Source organism: Bicyclus anynana, chromosome 14, assembly GCF_947172395.1.
Source record: "Bicyclus anynana chromosome 14, ilBicAnyn1.1, whole genome shotgun sequence".
Classification (NCBI taxonomy): domain Eukaryota; kingdom Metazoa; phylum Arthropoda; class Insecta; order Lepidoptera; family Nymphalidae; genus Bicyclus; species Bicyclus anynana.
In genome coordinates, this window is record NC_069096.1 from 13,677,423 (window position 1) to 13,697,058 (window position 19,636).

General features: G+C 39.5%; 2 protein-coding genes across 2 annotated transcripts in view; both read left to right on the forward strand.

Moving 5' to 3' along the window:
* LOC112048766 (proto-oncogene tyrosine-protein kinase receptor Ret-like) overlaps positions 1 to 17,586 on the forward strand; it is a 139,333-nt gene extending 121,747 nt beyond the window's left edge. The window contains exons 9-14 of the mRNA XM_052885553.1: positions 119 to 185; positions 697 to 850; positions 4,689 to 4,949; positions 11,336 to 11,546; positions 16,000 to 16,214; positions 17,218 to 17,586. Coding sequence (XP_052741513.1) covers positions 119 to 185; positions 697 to 850; positions 4,689 to 4,949; positions 11,336 to 11,546; positions 16,000 to 16,214; positions 17,218 to 17,498 — 1,189 coding nt within the window. The 3' untranslated portion in view covers positions 17,499 to 17,586. The remainder of the gene's footprint in view (positions 1 to 118; positions 186 to 696; positions 851 to 4,688; positions 4,950 to 11,335; positions 11,547 to 15,999; positions 16,215 to 17,217) is intronic.
* A 1,282-nt stretch (positions 17,587 to 18,868) lies between these two features.
* LOC128198705 (salivary glue protein Sgs-3-like) lies at positions 18,869 to 19,594 on the forward strand. The gene has a single exon (XM_052885269.1). The coding sequence runs from the start codon at positions 18,965 to 18,967 to the stop codon at positions 19,421 to 19,423; it is 459 nt and encodes a 152-aa protein (XP_052741229.1). The 5' UTR covers positions 18,869 to 18,964; the 3' UTR covers positions 19,424 to 19,594.
* Positions 19,595 to 19,636: the final 42 nt, after the last annotated feature.

The following is a 19,636-nucleotide window of genomic DNA, read 5'->3' on the forward strand; positions in this document are numbered from 1 at the left end:
TGAGATGTCTGCATCCAGTGGGACTTGGGACCCCAAAAATATGATTTAAATAAAAAACGCCATTAAAATTTTTGGTTTAATTGACAATTTACTTAATTTTGAACTCTTTCTTCAACAGTAACGGCGAGCCTTCCGCCCTGCACCGAGTGCAGGAAAGCCCACTTTATATTCATAAAGAGTTCAAAGTAAGTTTTATGATTTTATGCTAAATTCCTACCTTTATATGATAACTATATCGTTAGTCATTAAGTGGAGAATACCCTCCGAACAGTAGTAGAATAACAAACGGAGTTATTAACCCCTGACGCAAAAAGTAGGGTGTTATAAGTTTGACGTGTCTGTCTGTCTGTTTGTCTGTCGTACCATAGCTCCCGAACGGATGATACCATTTTTAACCGACTTCAAGAAGGAGGAGGTTCACAATTCGGTCGGTATTTTTTTTTATGTATGTACACCGATTACTCATAATTTAGTCTGTTATTTATTATATAGAAGATGTTTTAAATAAAGTATTTAATAAACGAACGTCTTCATTGTTTTTTATTATTTTGTTAATTAGCAATACTAAAATTATAATAATAAAACCGATGTCCGGTTTCTGATGAATATCGAACATCGATATTGAGATTTCGATTATGACATCGATGTTTATCAAATATCGATCATCTTCGTTATTTGTATTTGACACGTATCTAGGCAGAAGGTGTGAAGACTGATGAATGGGAAGTGAGTCCGGCGCGGGTTCACATGGGTCCACTGATCGGCAGCGGCGCGTTCGGCAGGGTGCACGTGGCGCAACTAGACGTGCCAGGGGGAGAGACTATCACGGTCGCCGCTAAGATGTTGTCTGGTAATCATCTGTGTTACTCTTACGACGAGTGGGAATTGATTCCGGCGTAGTTCACATGCACTGATCGGCAGCGGCGCGTTCAGTAGGGTGCACGTGGCACAACTGGACGTGCCAGGGAGAGAGACCACCACGGTCGCCGCTAAGATGTTGTCTGGTAATCATCTGTGTCATCTCTTACGACGAGTGGGAACTGATTCAGGCGTAGTTCACATGCAATGATCGGCAGCGGCGCGTTCAGTAGGGTGCATGTGGCGCAACTAAACGTGCCAGGGGGTGAGACTACCACGGTCGCCGCTAAGATGTTGTCCGGTAATCATCTGTGTTACTCTTACGAGTGGGAAGTGATTCAGGCGTAGTTCTCATGCACTGATCGGCAGCGGCGCGTTCGGCAGGGTGCACGTGACGGAAGGGGATGTGTCAGAGGGAGAGACTACCACGGTCGCCGCTAAGATGTTGTCTGGTAATTATCGTGTTACTCTTACGACGAGTGGTAAGTGATTCTGGCGTGGTTCACATGCAATGATCGGCAGCGGCGCGTTTGGAAGGATGCACGTGGCAAAACTGGACGTGCCAAGGAGAGAGACTACCACGGTCGCCGCTAAGATGTTGTTTGGTAATCATCTGTGTTACTTTTACGACGAGTGGGAATTGATTCAGGCGTAGTTCACATGCTATGATCGGCAGCGGCGCGTTCGGAAGGATGCACGTGGAAAAACTGGACGTGCCAGGGGCAGAGACCACCACGATCGCCGCTAAGATGTTGTCTGGTAATCATCTGTGTTACTCTTACGACGAGTGGGAATTAATTCCGGCGTGGTTCACTTACACTGATCGGATCGGATTTTTCTTTCGAGACACATGATTCCAAAATGCCGACATTTAATGACAATCGATTAAAATCAGTTAGTACATTTTACATGCATAATGAATTTCGTGCTTAACAATTAGGTATTGCGTAAAGATGGCCAGGAAATGAAAGTTGTGCACTACGCAGATATTTCACTCGTATTAACCGGTTGAATTGTCTCATTCCATTTTTAATACGGCTATACAACGTGTCCCAAAATTCAACGATAAGCGGGCGCCAAAAGATTGACCTGCTCATGAGCACTTAAGGAAAAATAATAAAAAAAATATACCTAAATTTTTTTTTTAGTTACAAAATAAATTTTAAAATTCTTTGAAAATTTACACCTTGTATGATATTTTGAACTACCGCAGCTACAATTTCTTAAATATGCTTAAGATTTTTTTTGTATCGGAACCTAAGTAGTACTACTATTCACCACAACTCTTAAAAACACCACAATGCCCGCAGTTTTTACACAAAAAAATATCAAAATATTTTTTTTCCCTCAAATTTTTAAAGATTTTTACTTTCAGTCTACTTTGACTCATGGTCTTGCAAAAAAAAGTATGAACACCGCTATGGCAAGTTATTTTCAAAGTTGACGCAACTAATCAAGATTTCAAAATAGTATAATACCCTAGGATAACTAGTCGCAAAAAAAAATATGCGTACCATTTGTAAACAAGAACTAAATTTCTAAAATGTTTTTGCTCCTAGAAATCACTTTTACTTTATGCACAAAATGATGTGAGTCATACGTTGCAATTTCCTAGAATTTTAATGGAACGAACGATAACATTTAAAAATAAGAGAGAGAGAGAGAGAGAAAGATAGCGATAAGTATACGTTAGAGAGGGATAGACAGATGTTCTTTGTTGAATGACAATGATGCAGGTAAAGAAAATCCTGTTCCCAGCAAGTCAGTACGCTCTGCTCCTTTGTTTACTGCGCAACTTTCCGTATTCAATTGACGTGGCTCTCGTACTAACGACTTTTGGCTTTGCATTTTGGACTGGACTTAAGTGATCTGCAAACTGAACTGACCTGGCATTATTTTGGACTGTGCCTGTGTTTTGTGAATTGGACTTTTGGTGTATTTTGGACTGTTTAGCGTTATCATGCCGCAACCATACACGCCGATGGAATACGCTAACATGCATCTCATTTATGGAGAATGTCGGTGCAATGCTAACGCTGCTAGCAGATTGTATCGAGAAAGGTACCCAAACGCTCAAAGATATCCAGATTATCGGGTATTTATGAATGTGCATCAAGCGTTTTCGGAGGGTCGTTTGCCGTCAGCTAGAAGAAACGCTGGAAGACCTAGATCGGAATGCGATGAAGAAGTTCTCAATGAAATAAACATTGATTCAACTACCTCAGTGCGTGCCATAGAAGCAGCTACGGGAATCCCAAAAAGTTCAGCACATCGAATACTAAAACGTCATCGGCTACACCCATATCATTACAGACGTGTACAAACGTTACTATCACGGGACTATCCACTGCGGATCGCATTTTGCCGAGTGATGCTTCAAAAGCATCGGGAAGATCCTCAGTTCTTGGATAAAGTACTATGGTCGGATGAAACAACCTGCAAGAAAGATGGCTATTTAAATCTTCACAACCTACACAGCTGGAGCAATGAGAATCCGCACCTGATGAGAGAAGACAAATCCCAATATCAATTTAAGGTCAACTTATGGACGGGCATTTTAAATGGAAAAGTGATTGGGCCTTTTGAATTACAAGGAAACTTAGATGGGGACAGTTATTTGAACTTTTTACAAAATGATTTGCAAGAATTACTAGAAGACGTCCCCCTAAGCGACCTTCAAAATATGTGGTATCAAAATGATGGTTGCCCAGCTCACTACGCTCGTCCTGTGAGACAATACCTAGACCACGAGTATCCGGGGCGTTGGATCGGGCGACTTGGTCCTATCCTATGGCCACCCCGATCACCCGACCTAAACCCCCTGGATTTCTTTTATTGGGGTTGTCTCAAAGACAGGATCTACGCAAAACCGATTACGACATTGGACGAGCTTCGGCAAAAAATCACTCAGGCTGCGGCACATATCAATGCTAGAAGATATGCGCGAAAAATAAAACGGTCGTTTTTAAGGCGATGTCGTGCCTGTATTAATGCCGGTGGAAAACAATTCGAACATTTACTTTAATGTTGTGTAATTAAAATAACAAACACATTTTTGGAACATAGTAAAATTTATTACTAACAACAAGAACAATTAAGAAATTTGGTTCTTGTTTACAAATGGTACGCATATTTTTTTTTGTGACTAGTTATCCTAGGGTATTATACTATTTTGAAATCTTGATTAGTTGCGTCAACTTTGAAAATAACTTGCCATAGCGGTGTTCATACTTTTTTTTGCAAGACCATGAGTCAAAGTAGACTGAAAGTAAAAATCTTTAAAAATTTGAGGGAAAAAAAATATTTTGATTTTTTTTTGTGTAAAAACTGCGGGCATTGTGGTGTTTTTAAGAGTTGTGGTGAATAGTAGTACTACTTAGGTTCCGATACAAAAAAAATCTTAAGCATATTTAAGAAATTGTAGCTGCGGTAGTTCAAAATATCATACAAGGTGTAAATTTTCAAAGAATTTTAAAATTTATTTTGTAACTAAAAAAAAAATTTAGGTATATTTTTTTTATTATTTTTCCTTAAGTGCTCATGAGCAGGTCAATCTTTTGGCGCCCGCTTATCGTTGAATTTTGGGACACGTTGTATATAAAATATCATTATGTCATCATCATCATCAAATCAGCCGATGGACGTCCACTGCAGGACACAGGCCTTTTGTAGGGACTTTCAAACATCACAATCATGAGCCACCAGCATCCAGCGAATCCCTGCGACTCTTTGAGCTATGTCGTTGACTTTGGTTCTTCCACGGACCTGATTCGATTACGCAGAGATACTCCGAGCATACGAATATAGCTATACATTCACTCATATTACAGATGACGCAAGCGAGGAAGAGATGCAAGATTTCATGCGCGAGATCGCCATGTTGAAACACGTGGGGTACCACAAACACGTGATCCGTCTCGTGGCTTGCTGTACCTTGAGACCACCACTCCTAGCTTTATTAGAGCATGCGCCGAGAGGGGATCTTCTGTCACTATTACGAAGAGCAAGAGGGAAAAGGAACATAGATGTCCAGAGAATACAGGAGGTGGTGTCAGATCCAGAGGGAAATGGACGACCTTCAGAGGCTGACAGTGAGTGAACCTCATCAAGTTTATAATCACTAGACCCTGGGTTCGAGTCTTGTAGGCCTAACATGCATCCAAACAACGTGTTTCGTGAAGAGAAATGAACAAATGTCAACCAAAAGCGTTGCGTTGGGAGAGGGGGGGAGATTTGTCTACTTCTCTTCACGAGATACGTCGTATATTCTGCGATATAAAAAATATGCATGTTTTTGCTTGTGTAGTTTAAGCCCGGAGGTGGGGAGTGAGAGACGTGATAGCCTATTGGATATGATCTTTGTCTTTGATTCAGAGGGCGTAGGTTCGAATCCGCTCCGGGGCATGCTCTCTCAACTTCAACTTTTCAGTTATGTGCAATAAATACCGTGTCTCAAACGGTGAAGAAAAATATCTTGAGGAAACCTGCATACCTGAGAATTTTCTTAATTCTCTTCGTGTGAAGTCTGAAAATCCACATTTGGCCTAACCCCTCTTATTCTGATAGAACTCGTGCTCAACAGTGAGCCGATTATGGATTGTTAATGAGGATGATGGGATGTTAACGGTATTGCAATCCATGTCCCGGTTACAATTATTATCATTAACATTATTGATCGTTACAGACTGAAAATAATGACCCCTAGCCCACGAATTAAAACAAAGTGGTGATCGTAGCTTTAAATCCCCTCTACTATAAAGAAGGAGCCTGGCCCAGCAGTTGACCATTTAAATAAGGGGGCGTTCATAAATTACGTGAGATGTTTTAGGGGGGGATCAAATCTCATCTAATCTTACAGAAATTTCGAAAAAACACCTCACGTAATTTATGAACGCCCCCTAAGTTGATAATACTGGGCACATGTTATACTCGTATTTTGATGTGAAACATCTGTAACCGCACGTAAAAATTGATTTTTGGCGTGGCGACGCATGCCGTGGTGACGCGTCGCTATATGATGGAATATATATACAGTCTATATGCAGTAGTGTGTACGGTGTGGCGACGCGTCGCCATGCGCAATCGACTGTGCGTTTCTCGATCCGGCGTTAAGCCATCTCTCTCGCTACACTGAGCTCGGATACCTATTGTGTATACTCCGTAGTGTATACATTTGTTTAACTTTTAAAATTCAAAATTCAAAATTCATTTATTTCAAGTAGGCTCAGTTTACAAGCATTTTTGACACGTCAGTTGACTATTTGTAAAGCTTCTACCACCGGTTCGGAAGGCAGGTTCTGCTGAGAAGATACCGGCAAGAAACTCAACAGTTGCTCTTTTGAAAAAGTCATACAGTATTATAATTTACAATTGATAACAATTAAATTACAATTTCTTATAGTTTTATTTCCTGTGCGAATGTGGAAGCTGATCCAATGGCCTCCAAGCACCCTTATCGTTAAGGAACTCATCAATAGTGTAGTAACATCGACTAAGTAAATGTTTTTTAACACATTGCTGAAAGTTACAAAATAATATCGATGTTTCACATCTGCCAGGCGTCCCGTGACGGTTCACATTTTTTTTGTACTGTTTCGGGTATTTTAATACATTAATAAAAAATAGCATAGGGAAACACTAACAAACGCACTAACCGTCACTACAATTTTCGAAAGATTCCCTCAATTTCTCCAGGATTCCATCATCAGACCCTGACATGAAAAAAATGGGACCACCCTGGAATCGAACCCTTCAAAACAAAAAAATGAATTTTAAAATCGGTCCATAAATGACGGAATTATCGCTGGACATACATAAAAAAAAACCTCCTCCTTTTTGGAAGTCGGTTAAAAACTAGCAGACGCCTGAAACTTTGCACGTGAAAATCCCTGATAGCAACTGCTGGTTTAAAACCAACTGTCAATGCCTATCCCATCCGCTGTCTACTCAAACCATTAACCTTTCCAGCTCAACGTCAGAGATTTCCCAATATGAAAATTTTCGCCGCCTGACAACATTTTTTTAGCAATTGTATCATTTTGCTTCAACGTTAATTTATTTTAAAAATTGTCTAAATTTTCTCAAAGTAAATTTGAAGCGCCTGTCAAGATCACCATAGCAATTGTACCATATTGCTTCAATTTAAATTTATTTTAAAAATTGTCTAAATTATCTCAAAGTAAATATGACGCGCCTGTCAAGATCACCATAGCAAATAGTTATTTATACATTTTGAATTACAGTAAAAACGTATGTAATAGTACATTGTTATACGAGGGGCTAAAACTACCCATTTTATACGAGGTATTTTTAGGGCACGAGCTGTATGAATACCGCTAAATAGAAAACGAGTTCTTAATGGGTTTAGCCCCACGTGTTACACTATACTTTTAACTATGATTGCGAGAAAATAAAATAATTCAGTACAGTATTCAATGTTAAAATTATTTTTGCAGTCGCAGCTCGCAACTCAATAAAAATCAAATAAAAAAAATAAGCATTCCACAACGCTGCATTTCGTTCCAATTTTAAATTTATATCAAACAATCAGGGCTTATTAAAATATGTACTCGTACCCACCTATGATGACGATTTGACTCTCAGACCAATTATAGAAGGACCTGTATCGCACTCATAGTCACGAACAAAATTATCTGTCATTTTCTGAGGAAAATGAGCTTAGATTTGGTATATATCTTAAACTAAACTAGAAGTTTTTGCCCGTTTTTACACAATTCAATTACACAAAAAGGTATTTTTACGGAGCTCTTTAATTGACGGACACGATTACAACTATTTAACATCGATTCTATACAGACTGTTTTTATAATCGCATTAGATCGTTGATCATATACTTTGACAGAAAAGTAACGTCTAGCAAGGCAGGTATTATACAATAATTGGTCTGAGATATGACTTGATGAGTTTATTTATTTACGAATAAAACCTCCTTCATTTTATAGAGGTCATTATTTTAGTTTAAACTATTTACGAATTAAACCTTTTATATCTATACTAGCTGACGTCTACGAATGATATATAGCTTATAGCCTTCCTCGATAAATGGGCTATCTAACACTGAAAGAATTTTTCAAATCGGACCAGTGGTTCCTGAAATTAGCTCGTTCAATCAAACAAACAAACAAACTCTTCAGCTTTATAATATTAGTATAGATAATAATTTTACATTTTATTCTATAGTAAGCTAGTACTCGTAACAAACAAAAATTAAAAAAAAATACTTTAGCCCTAGGAAGCTGAAATGCTTGTTTAGCCCGCTGTGGAGTGGTACTATGAATGAACATAGAACACAACAAACATAAACTGAATGTTTTTCTTCAATCTCAACTTATACATCAATGTGTTTTTACAGTGGGTAGGTAAGTATGCTTAATTTATGAACCTTGTTCAAACTTTTAGTTGTTTAATATATTTATTCGAAGCATTAGTTTCAAGACTGGCCTCGAAACTTTGTGTATCATGAATATTTCAATCGAAATCCTGGAGCAATATAATATAAGTAAATAGCGGTTATGATTAAACAGTGGTTATTTATCTACTCGAATTTAGATATATAACTACATAGATATGTATTTTAGGTGTGTAGAAATCAGTTTATAGTCTAAGTAAATAATTATAAAAAAAAACAAAAATAATAGCTATTTTTCAGATCCTACTAATATTATAAACACGAAAGTTTGTATGGATGTGTGGATGTTTGTTACTCTTTAACGCCGCTACTACTGAAGCGATTTGGCTGAAATTTGGAATGGAAATAATAATAATAATAGTTTATTTAAAGATAAAAACCCAGTGTTCAACCCAATCCATGGTTTCCCGAGATTTGCAAAAACTGATGATTTTGATGATATGAATGTTTGTTACTCTTTCACGCCTCGACTACTAAACCGAATTACCGAACTTGAATTAGAATTATTAATTAGTATTGAGATATATTATAGCATGGATCAACGCATAGGCTACTTTTTATTCCGGAAAAATCCATGGCTCCCGAGAAATTTGTGAAAAACTTACTTCCACGCGGACGAAGTCGCGGGCGTCCGCTAGTATTTCATAAATAAAACGGTAGCTAAATATTTAATCGCAATCATTCTCTTTCAGTCAGCTAGTTACATTCAAATATGTATTGAGAAATTATAAAATTAGTTCTATTATATCTATCCAAGAACCGTTTGACCTTCTTTTTGTGCAAGTTCTTAGATGAAATCAATTTGTATACGTACCAAATCAAATAACGATGTAAAGCTCTAACCTCTATCCTACAAAAGAAACTTTAGAAATGTATAATTTGAATTCAAAAGCAACCAGTTAGTGTTTCTTTCGTGAATTTAATAGATTGAGAGCCTGTCATCGCCAGACCTTCTTTATTTATTTATTTTTCCATTCAAAGAAGAGCCATACCTTGTTGTGATTATATAAAGCTTGTCATCCCATGTTCCAAAGGTAACCATGGTAAAGAACAGAGATAGCTTTCAAGAATCCAGGCCCTCAAGGATATATAAATCTTAGGCTTTAATTATAATATATGTATAAATTTTCCTCGGCATAATATGAAAAAAAAATGTTTTGTTGGGAACTGTAGAAGGCAACTTTTCCAAATGGCCAGCGACCGTACACGATGGAGGATGGAGTCAACTGACGTATCAAAAGTGCTTGTAAACTGAGTACTGAGTACTGAAATGAATAAATTTTGAATTGAATTTTGAGGACTCTTTATATCTGCTTTTTCATACAGCCACCATGGTCTACACGCCATAGTTTCCTACTTATCTATACTAATTAACTATATTAATTTTAAAGAGTTTATGAGAATATAGGGCATATCTCTGGATTTACTGAACTGATTTAAAAAACTCTTTTACCAATACGAAGCCACGTTATTTGTGAATGTCATAGGATATATATTAACCCCATTTTTACACGTGTACGGGTACTACGCGAGTGAAACCACAGGATGTCAGTAAGTTTATGATAGAAGCATGAGCTGGCAAATCAGCTTTATAAAATGATGAAGATCTGGCGATTGCAGGCTCTTGGGCCATTATATAAGTACTTTTAATAATTCTCCTTGTGCCGTGAACGGTCTTCATCGCTAATTTAATACCTAAACACGAAAATTTCAAACGCGTAACTCTCGTTGTGATTAAAATTTCCAATTACATTTTGGTTATAACATTTGTCTGGTGTTTGGGTAATGGTTGAACTTTGATAATTAGAAATGGTTACAATTATCCACTTGTACCTCACTTCGCTTCATCTAGGGACGTATATATCTATATGTATCTATCTTAATATAAATGCGAAAGGTCATTTTGTTTCACGAAATCTCGATTCGCTCTGGACGTACAAACATGAAATTTAGCAGGATGGTAGTATATAGTTAGTAGGTATACTCTAATAACGGATTTTGCGATAGGGCCGGATTAAAGAGGTCTAAAGGCTCTCCCAAGTTTGTATGAAAGTCCTTCATTTTGAATGCTACAAACTTGAAATTTGACATCATCATGATGATGATGTCATCATATCAGCCGATGGACGTCCACTGCAGGACATAGGCCTTTTGTAGGGACTTCCAATCACTTCACGATACTGAGCCACCTGCATCCAGCGAATCCCTGCTACTCGCTTGATATCGTCAGTCCACCTGGTGGGGTGTCGGCCAACACTGCGCATACTAGTGCGGGGTCGCCATTCAAGCACTTTGGGACCCCAACGTCCATCGGCTCTTCGTACTATGTGCACACAGTACGGGGCACATAGTACGAAGAGCCGAGGGAGTCTTTAACAAATCAATTTGGAGCCCGGGCCGGATTAAAGAGGTCTAAAGGCTCTCGCAAATTTGTAACTAAGTCCTTCATCTTTCATGCTACAAACTTGAAATTTGGCAGGAAGGTAGCTTATAGTAGGTAGACGTTTACTCCTATTTACAAACCAATTGTCCGTTAGTATAGATTATAAATATACGTAGCTTGTGGTTTGGGATCACAAGTTTATAGAGTTCTGTTTCAGGTATAGGATATATTGAAGAAATTTTTACTAAAGATTCTCAACTCCTGTGTTTTCTGAGGCACAGGGAAAACAGGATTTCCAACTCCAGGCTGTTGAGATTCCTCACATTTCACATTCCTGTGGGAACACGGTGTAAAATAAAGTGTAGTCTAAAGTATACTTTATTATTTTTAAAGAATATTTGCCATATCTTTTAAATATGATGACAACATTACAATTTCTTATAGTTTTACTTCCTGTGTGAAGATGGAAGCTGATCCGACGGCCTCCAAGCATCTTTATCATTAAGGAACTCATCAACCTGTAGTAACCTCGAATAAGCAAATGTTTTTTAACACATTGCTTAAAGCTATACATTGGCAGGTCCATCACAGTCTTGGGGATCTTGTCTCTTGCGAATGAAGGTTAATTGAAACAAATGAATTTTGACTTTTGACTTTTGTTTTAGCTGAATACACAAACCTGAGCGACTCAGACCCAGAGCAAGTCCTCTCGTGTGGAAGCATCGAGAACAAATTGTACATGAACGCTGACCAGAGCTCGAAGGACCACTACGTGGCTGAACCGGCTCTACAGCTGGACGGCGCCACCATGAGGGAGTACGCCCTGCAGGTAGCCCTGGGCATGCGGCATTTAGAAGCCAGGGGAATTACACATAGGTAAGTTTTTATGGCCTTTAGAATACCCTGCCCTTCTACAGCTTAGCACGTTCGTTGATGACACTCCAATGATATGCGGGCAACTGGAGGAAGGAATGCGCGGGTATGAAGTCGTGCGCACGGGGCATCGCTTACCCCTTACCTTAGGAAGTTATGAGGTAACAAAATTAAAAAAACATACGCGTGTAATTGAACCTGCTCCTTTTTTCCAGCTCGGTTAAAAATAAAAATTAATTACAGACAATTACAAGTTTTCACATATAAAAATTTACATCTTTAACAGCATTTTAATCAGGCCATTATAACGACCATTTTTACAATCTCACGAGGTGACGGCCTCCGTGACGCAGTGGTGCGCGGTGGATTTACAAAACGGAGGTCCTGGGTTCGATCCCCGGCTGGGCAGATTGAGATTTTCTTCATTGGTCCAGGTCAGGCTGGTGGGAGGCTTCAGCCGTGGCTAGTTACCATCCTACCGGCAAAGACGTACCGCCAAGCGATTTAGCGTTCCGGTACGATGCCGTGTAGAAACCGAAAGGGGTGTGGATTTTCATCCTCCTAATTACAAGTTAGCCCACTTCCATCTTAGATTGCATCATCACTTACCATCAGGTGAGATTGTAGTCAAGGGCTAACTTGTAAACAATAAAAAAGGTGAGATTTTATCACAGACAAACACAATTTCACTTCAAATCATAATCATCATCATTAGCAACCCATATTCGGCTCACTACTGAGTTCAAGTCTCCTCTCGGAATGAGAGGGGTTAACCCAATAGTCCACCACGCTGGCCCAATGCGGATTGGTAGACTTCACACACGCAGAGAACAGAGAAAATTCTCTGGTATGCAGGTTTCTACACGATCTTTTCCTTCACCGTTTGAAACACGTGATATTTAATTTCATATAATGCACACAACTGAAAAGTTGGAGGTGCATGCCCCGGACCTGATTCGAACCTACGCCCTCCGGAATCGGAGGCTGAGGAGATATCTACTGGGCTACCGCGGCTTCACTTCAACTATACACTCATAATTAGCAGTAAACTGCGGTGTAAAGTCTCTTTATCCACCTAACCATGTTAAGGCCCTTTATTTAAATAAGGCAATTTCTGTGTTAAGAATTCCCTAACCAAACTTTGCCCGCGGGTATACAGAAAACCGAGAATTTTCCCGAATATTCCGCGAACTCGCCTATTTACCGTAGTCTCCTCGGGGTTTCCGAGCGAAAACATATTTAATTTTGTGTAAGGAATGATTATGGTTCAGGGTTGGCATTTTCAGCGATTTTCCCGGGAATTTACTGTTCTTACTTGGCTGTTTATGGATGTTTATTTATCATTATCAACCTATTTTAAAAACTAAGTCACAATTGATTACACACCACGCTTTTCCAATGAGGGTTGGTGGGATTAGGGTGGATAATATGTGATTCATATATTATGATGAAACACGGCTAAAACTCACGTGGTACAACGTCGGAGTAGACCCGACTAGTTTTGAACCCATACGGGGCCCTTAGTCATGAGCTGGTTCTTGCAACGCGGTACGGTCCAAACTCTTTGCTTGTTTCGATCGCGCCACGTTAAATAAATTCATATGAATAACACTCACGATAGCTTAAGTATTATTTGTTTACTTAAATAACCTTCGTTGTTTACTATGCGACTAAATGAAATTAAGACAATTAGCCACCTTTGTACGGCTCAGTTTACGCGTTAGTGACATATCTAATAGTATAAAATCCTTGGCTGGGCCCAAAATGGTCGATCTCCTTTCCCGTCGGAACCGGGCGGCGAAAACTCATGCTACGAGTAAGTACATCACAGTGAAACATTTTTTTTTGGGAATAATTTTATTATTCCCAGGTACGATTACAAAGTAGCTACAGAAGTCCTTTGTGTGGTTGAGTTGAGTAATTTTTATTTATTTTTTATTTATAAAATCCCTCGAGGCCCTCAGTGAGCCGAATATGGGTTGATTAGAACCTCAACCCATATTCGGCTCACTGCTGAGCTCGAGTCTCCTCTCAGAATGAGAGAGGTAAGGCCAACAGTCCACCACACTGGCCCAATGCGGATTGGCAGACTTCACACATGCAGAGAATTAAGATAATTCTCTGGTATGCAGGTTTCCTCACGATGTTTTCCTTCACCGATTGAGACACGTGATATTTAATTTCTTAAAATGCACACAACTAAAAAGTTGGTGGTGCATGCCCCGGACCGGATTCGAACTCACATTCTTCGGAATCGGAAGCAGAGGTCATATCCACTGAACTATCACGGCTCTTTGAATTATTAGAACCTGACAAATGATTTGTTTACAAAAAACAATGTGTTAACACGTGTCACACGTATAATTATTGTAAAGAATAAAGATAAGTTAAGTTAAAAAGATATGGGGTCAAAAAGACTCCTGCCGCCACAATCAAAGTTTTAGTACGGGGTTAATAAACACCGTGTACCGTATGAAGGGAAATCCATTAATTATTTTTAATCATGATGCCGTGGCTATGTCTCATACTATACAGGGAAGCTACAGTTCGTGCGCTGTAGCATAGTGCGGGTGACAGTTCGTTTCACTCTTGAAAGTTGGCCGCGATTCACAATAACAGTACGTATTATGAACATCATACAGGCAACCGTCACCCGCACCATGCTGCAGCGCACATAGTATAAGTGACGCGACAGGGAATATTATTATTAAAATTTTCGCCGGCAACGCCTGCTTCTTCGTCACGTATATTTCAGTTTTTCACAAATCCCACGGAAACCATTAATTTTCCGGAATAAAAAGTAGCCTGTAAGTTACTAAATAACCTCCTCTATCTTCCAGTGGAAGCCGCATTAAAATCGGTCCTGGCGTTCCAGAGATTAGGCGGATCAAAATAGACAGACAGACAGACAATAATTTCAAAAATGCTTGATTGTATACACAGAGGCACAATTATCCGCCCACTTTAATAAACTTGTGTCGTATTAAAGTGGGCGGATAATTGTGTCCCTGAGTATATTTTAGTATCCTGTATAATAAGTACTTGAGAAACGAAAGTCTAGGCTCTCAGTCTACAATTGAAGAAACATCTTATAAACAGATCGCGTACTCTCACTAGGAATTCATCTAAAAAAGTCTCGGAGTATCCAGCTTGTTATGCGTTGCTAAGCAACCGGTACCTGGTTACCGAATTCGGCCTAAATCCGCAAAAGTTCTTAAGTACACTGTTCTCCTAAGGTAAATCAGACCTTATTACTTCAGTCATAAGATTAAAAGTTGCGTGTGCGTAATGGAAATAACAAGGATCTAAAATTAGGCTGAGCTGATGTTCGGGCGGATAGGTAGATAAGTTCTTGCGTAACTACTTGTAATCACATTTAATTTGATTTCAAGAGATATTAAATTATATTAATAATTAATTGTTATATTACTGTAATAAGTACCTACCAATAAGGTAGATACTTATCCCTGTAATTTTTTTTCTACCTGAAATTGGGGAAATGCCAATTTCTGCCAACCCGCATTGAGCCAGCGTGGTTGACTTTTAATCTAACCCCTCTCATTCTAAGAGGAGACTAGTGCTCAACAGTGAACCGAATATGGGTTGTTAGCTTATTAACGATGACGATACAAAATTATATCGATTTTTTAACTACTCTTTTGGGTTTTACGCAGAAATATTCTAAGCATACGTGTAACTCGCTCTATTGCTGAGTGACTCAACTATCTTAGACGGTCATAGTTAGCGACCAAACTTCGGTTCCGTACATGCCATTGTTATCACTGGCAAAATGCATTCTTCAAAATCTTTCGTCTTCAGGCACTGAGGAATTTTGGGCAAATAATTGTCACGGAGTTTCCCTCTTTTCTGAACCCTTATATGCAAAATAACTCGTAATATGCAAGCCTAATAAGTAGTAGGTAATTGTTAGATTGCTCATCATCATCATCACCATCATTATCAGCCGTTGGACGTCCACTGCTGGACATAGGCCTCTTGCATGGACCTCCAAGCATAACGGACTCGAACCGAAGAATCCAGCGGTTTCCTGCGATCCGCTTGATGTCCTAGGTCCATCTAGTGGGGGGTCGACCAACGCTGCGCTTTCCGGTGCGGAGTCGCCATTCCAGCACCTTGGGACCCCAACGTCCATTGGCGCTTTGAACTATGTGGCCTGCCCATTGCCACTTCAGCTTCGCGACTCGCTGAGCTATGTCAGTGACTTTGGTTCGTCTGCAAATCTCCTCATTTTTGATTCGATCACGCAGAGAAACTCCAAGCATAGCCATGCTTGATTTTGCATACCTAATAACATTAAATACCAAGCTTTTTCATTGTCTAAATAATCCTTAACTCTATATTATTATACTAGTTATTTCGCAATCACTGACAGACATTTCAATTTTATTTATATTGATGAATCATCCGTTTAACCAGAACATTTCCTATATTCCAGGGACCTAGCAGCCCGGAATATCCTGGTAGACGGCGCTGGACTGCTGAAGGTGGCAGACTTCGGCCTCTCCAGGTCAGGAGTGTACGTCATCCACTCCAAGTCCAAGCCGGTTCCACTCCGCTGGTTGGCGCCTGAGGCTATCTTCAATGCTAAATACTGCAGTGCCAGCGATGTGTGGGCTTTCGCAGTACTGCTGTGGGAGATTGCCACTTTAGGTAAACAAATCGAAACTTAATAAACCTAGCGCAGTTCGTAGTGATGGTCCTAGGTTCGATTTTCAGCTCGGTCAGTTTATATTTTCTAAATTAGGAAAGCCGCTTGATATACAAAGATGCAATTTGGCAGAGAGGTAGTTTAGTAGTTACTTAAAACGGATTGCAACAGGGTCAGATTAAGGGGGCTTATGTATTGTATCTAACTAATGATGATTAGTAAACTGGAATTAATTTTTTTTTCATCATCACCCTATTTAATGGTAGGCGTCGACATATCCCGGTCGTACGTATCGGACGGAAATAAATCGATTTTTAATAGATTCGTGCGATCCGTACGATGCGGATCAGTGGACGCACTTGTATACGACTCTATCCAAAGAATACTACGATGCATTTGATCCGATACGTCCGATACGTACGATGTGAATATGTGGACGCTTATCATTAACCGCCCACTACTGGCCTCGATCAGTCTTTCCCTAGACTTAATGAGACTTTAAGTTTAAACCCACCACGCGTCTTCAATACCGGTTGCAATTATTATACCCCGGACTCATACTGGACCCAACTATTTTTAATTTTTATTCCCTTAATTACCAAAATTTTTTTTGGTAAAATTAACTAAGTAATTTCAATCTAATGGTTAAATTCTAAGTATTTTTGACGGCCTCCGTGGCGCAGTAGTATGCGCGGTGGATTTTCAAAACGGAGGTCCTGGGTTCGATCCCCGGCTGGGCAGATTGAGATTTTCTTAATTTGTCCAGGTCTGGCTGGTGGGAGGCTTCGGCCGAACGCCGTAAGACGTACCGCCAAGCGTAAGCGTTCCGGTACGATGCCGTGTAGAAACCGAAAGGGGTGTGGATTTTCATCCTCCTCCTAACAAGTTAGCCCGCTTACATCTTAGATAGCATCATCACTTACCATCAGGTGAGATTGTAGTCAAGGGCTAACTTGTAAAGAATTTAAAAAAAAAAAACTATATTATAATCTTTCCTATTTTCAGGTGGATTCCCTTATGCAGACCTGAGTAACCAACACATCCCGCAATTCCTCACAACCGGGGGCAGACTACCGAAACCGATTCGAGCTTCCCCGAGTCTCTATCAACTCATGACCGAATGTTGGTCAGACAATGCCCAAGATCGGCCAACGTTTGCAAAAATAGTGGACAAACTCACAGTCCAAATACAGCTATACGTCGACCTTGACTGCGTATTCCCTCCAATAGAAGATAGATTGACAAGTGATTTCGAATTCACAGACAACGACCATATAGATCGGTGACCTATTTCTCCAAGACTGAATAGTTTTATTGTTGCTAGTACATATTCCCACTGTTTTTAGTAATTATTAAATACATTTAAATGGTAAATTTGTTTAACTTAATAATTCTTCAATAATAATAGAACGAATTTAAGAATAATTTAAAGCATCGCCTCGTCGTCACCAATGCATGATTGAATGTTGGTCAGACATTGCCCAAGAACGGCCAACTTTGCTCAAATTAGTGGACAAATTAATTACAGTCAAAATTCATGATCGCATGTTACACACAACCCATATTGTTTAACGTTTGCCAACTAGAGCATTTATTTGCCTATAACTAACACTACGAGTAAATCTGAAATTAAAAATTATCTTGATCTTGAAGAGCTTATAGCTCTTAAACATTTTTCACTGAAAATTTGTTCATTTTCTCATAAAATTCGATTATAACAATAGCCTACGTTTATAATTACAAATAAGTAATAAAAGTATGGCACAATTTTACAACTTCTACGCCCAAGACATAATTGATTTTACAAACTATGACTACTTTTAACGTTTTATAAACGATAGTTTGTACAAGGGTCCGTTTTAGGTGCTAAAAATGTCTACAATTATAATACATCGGATTATTCCCATACAAAAATCGATGTAAGTGAAAAGAACTTAAAATTTTAACATCTAGTTCATATTAATATTTATTATTAGTCCTTTTGTTATTTTCATTTCAGGTTCATAATTTAAATCTCGTCATGTATAACCCGATTTTGATAGTACTCTACTTTGCGATGACGATAAATGCAGAAAAAGATCCATTGATCTTTATCGCTAATCCTGTTGAAGCAGATATGCCTAGCCATTGGATGCCCTTGAGTATAGTCAAAATAATACTTGGTAGGACTACAGAATCCAGTCCACCTGTAAAATTACTTTTTAAATCTATCTCAACGGTTACGACGTTAACAACAGCCACAGAACCTAAGACAACATCAACGACGGTTACAACAACAAAATTAAAGACTCCAGAAGACATCAATACACCTCCAAGTACAATGACAACGATAAGAACATCAGCAAATACCATTAGAATGCCTCAAGCCACAACTACAACAACCGCAGCGACATCTATTGCAACCACGACGATTGCACCCACGACAACTGCATCTTCGACAGCTGCACCCATTACTACTGCACCTACGACTAAAGAACATACGACGAATGCACCCACAACTGCTACACCCACGACTGCTGCACCCACAACGACTGTACCCACGACTGCTACACCTACAACTGCTGCACCCACAATAACTGTACCCACGACTGCTGCACCCACAACGACTGTACCCACGACTGCTGCACCCACAATGACTGTACCCACGACTGCTGCACCCAAAACGACTGTACCCACGACTGCTGCACTCACGACTGCTACACCTACAACTGCTGCACCCACAATAACTGTACCCACGACTGCTGCACCCACAATGACTGTACCCACGACTGCTGCACCCACGACAGCTGCACCTACAACTGCTGCACTCACAAAAACTGTACCCACGACTGCTACACCCACGACTGCTGCACCTACAACTGCTGCACCCACAACAACTATACCCACGACTGCTGCACCTACGACTGCTGCGCCCACAACGACTGTACCCACGACTGCTGCACCCACGGCTGCTGCACCTACGACTGCTGCACCCACAACGACTGTACCCACGACTGCTGCACCCACAACTGCTGCACCCACAACTACTGTACCTACGACTGCTGCATCCACGACTGCTGCACCCACGATTACAACAACTGAACCAACAACAACAACACCAACAAGTACTACGTCGGCAACGAAGAAACCTACAACATCTAGACTAGTTCCGAAACGTGGTAATAAGAATAAGCCGTTTAAAGAGCGACCCGAAAATCTGAACGAAAAATAATAAATTACCTATAAAATAAATGTTTATAAGAAAATATGATTTAGGTATTTAATTTTTAGGTATAACAAATTTCTTGCAAAAAAGGGCAATTTGACAGATCTAAATACACGAAGTTACGATTTATAAATAACCGATTTTTAGGTAGCACCTACCAACGTACTTAGGTAGGCACCTAATAATTATAATTATAGCATAGCTATAAGAATATGTAGT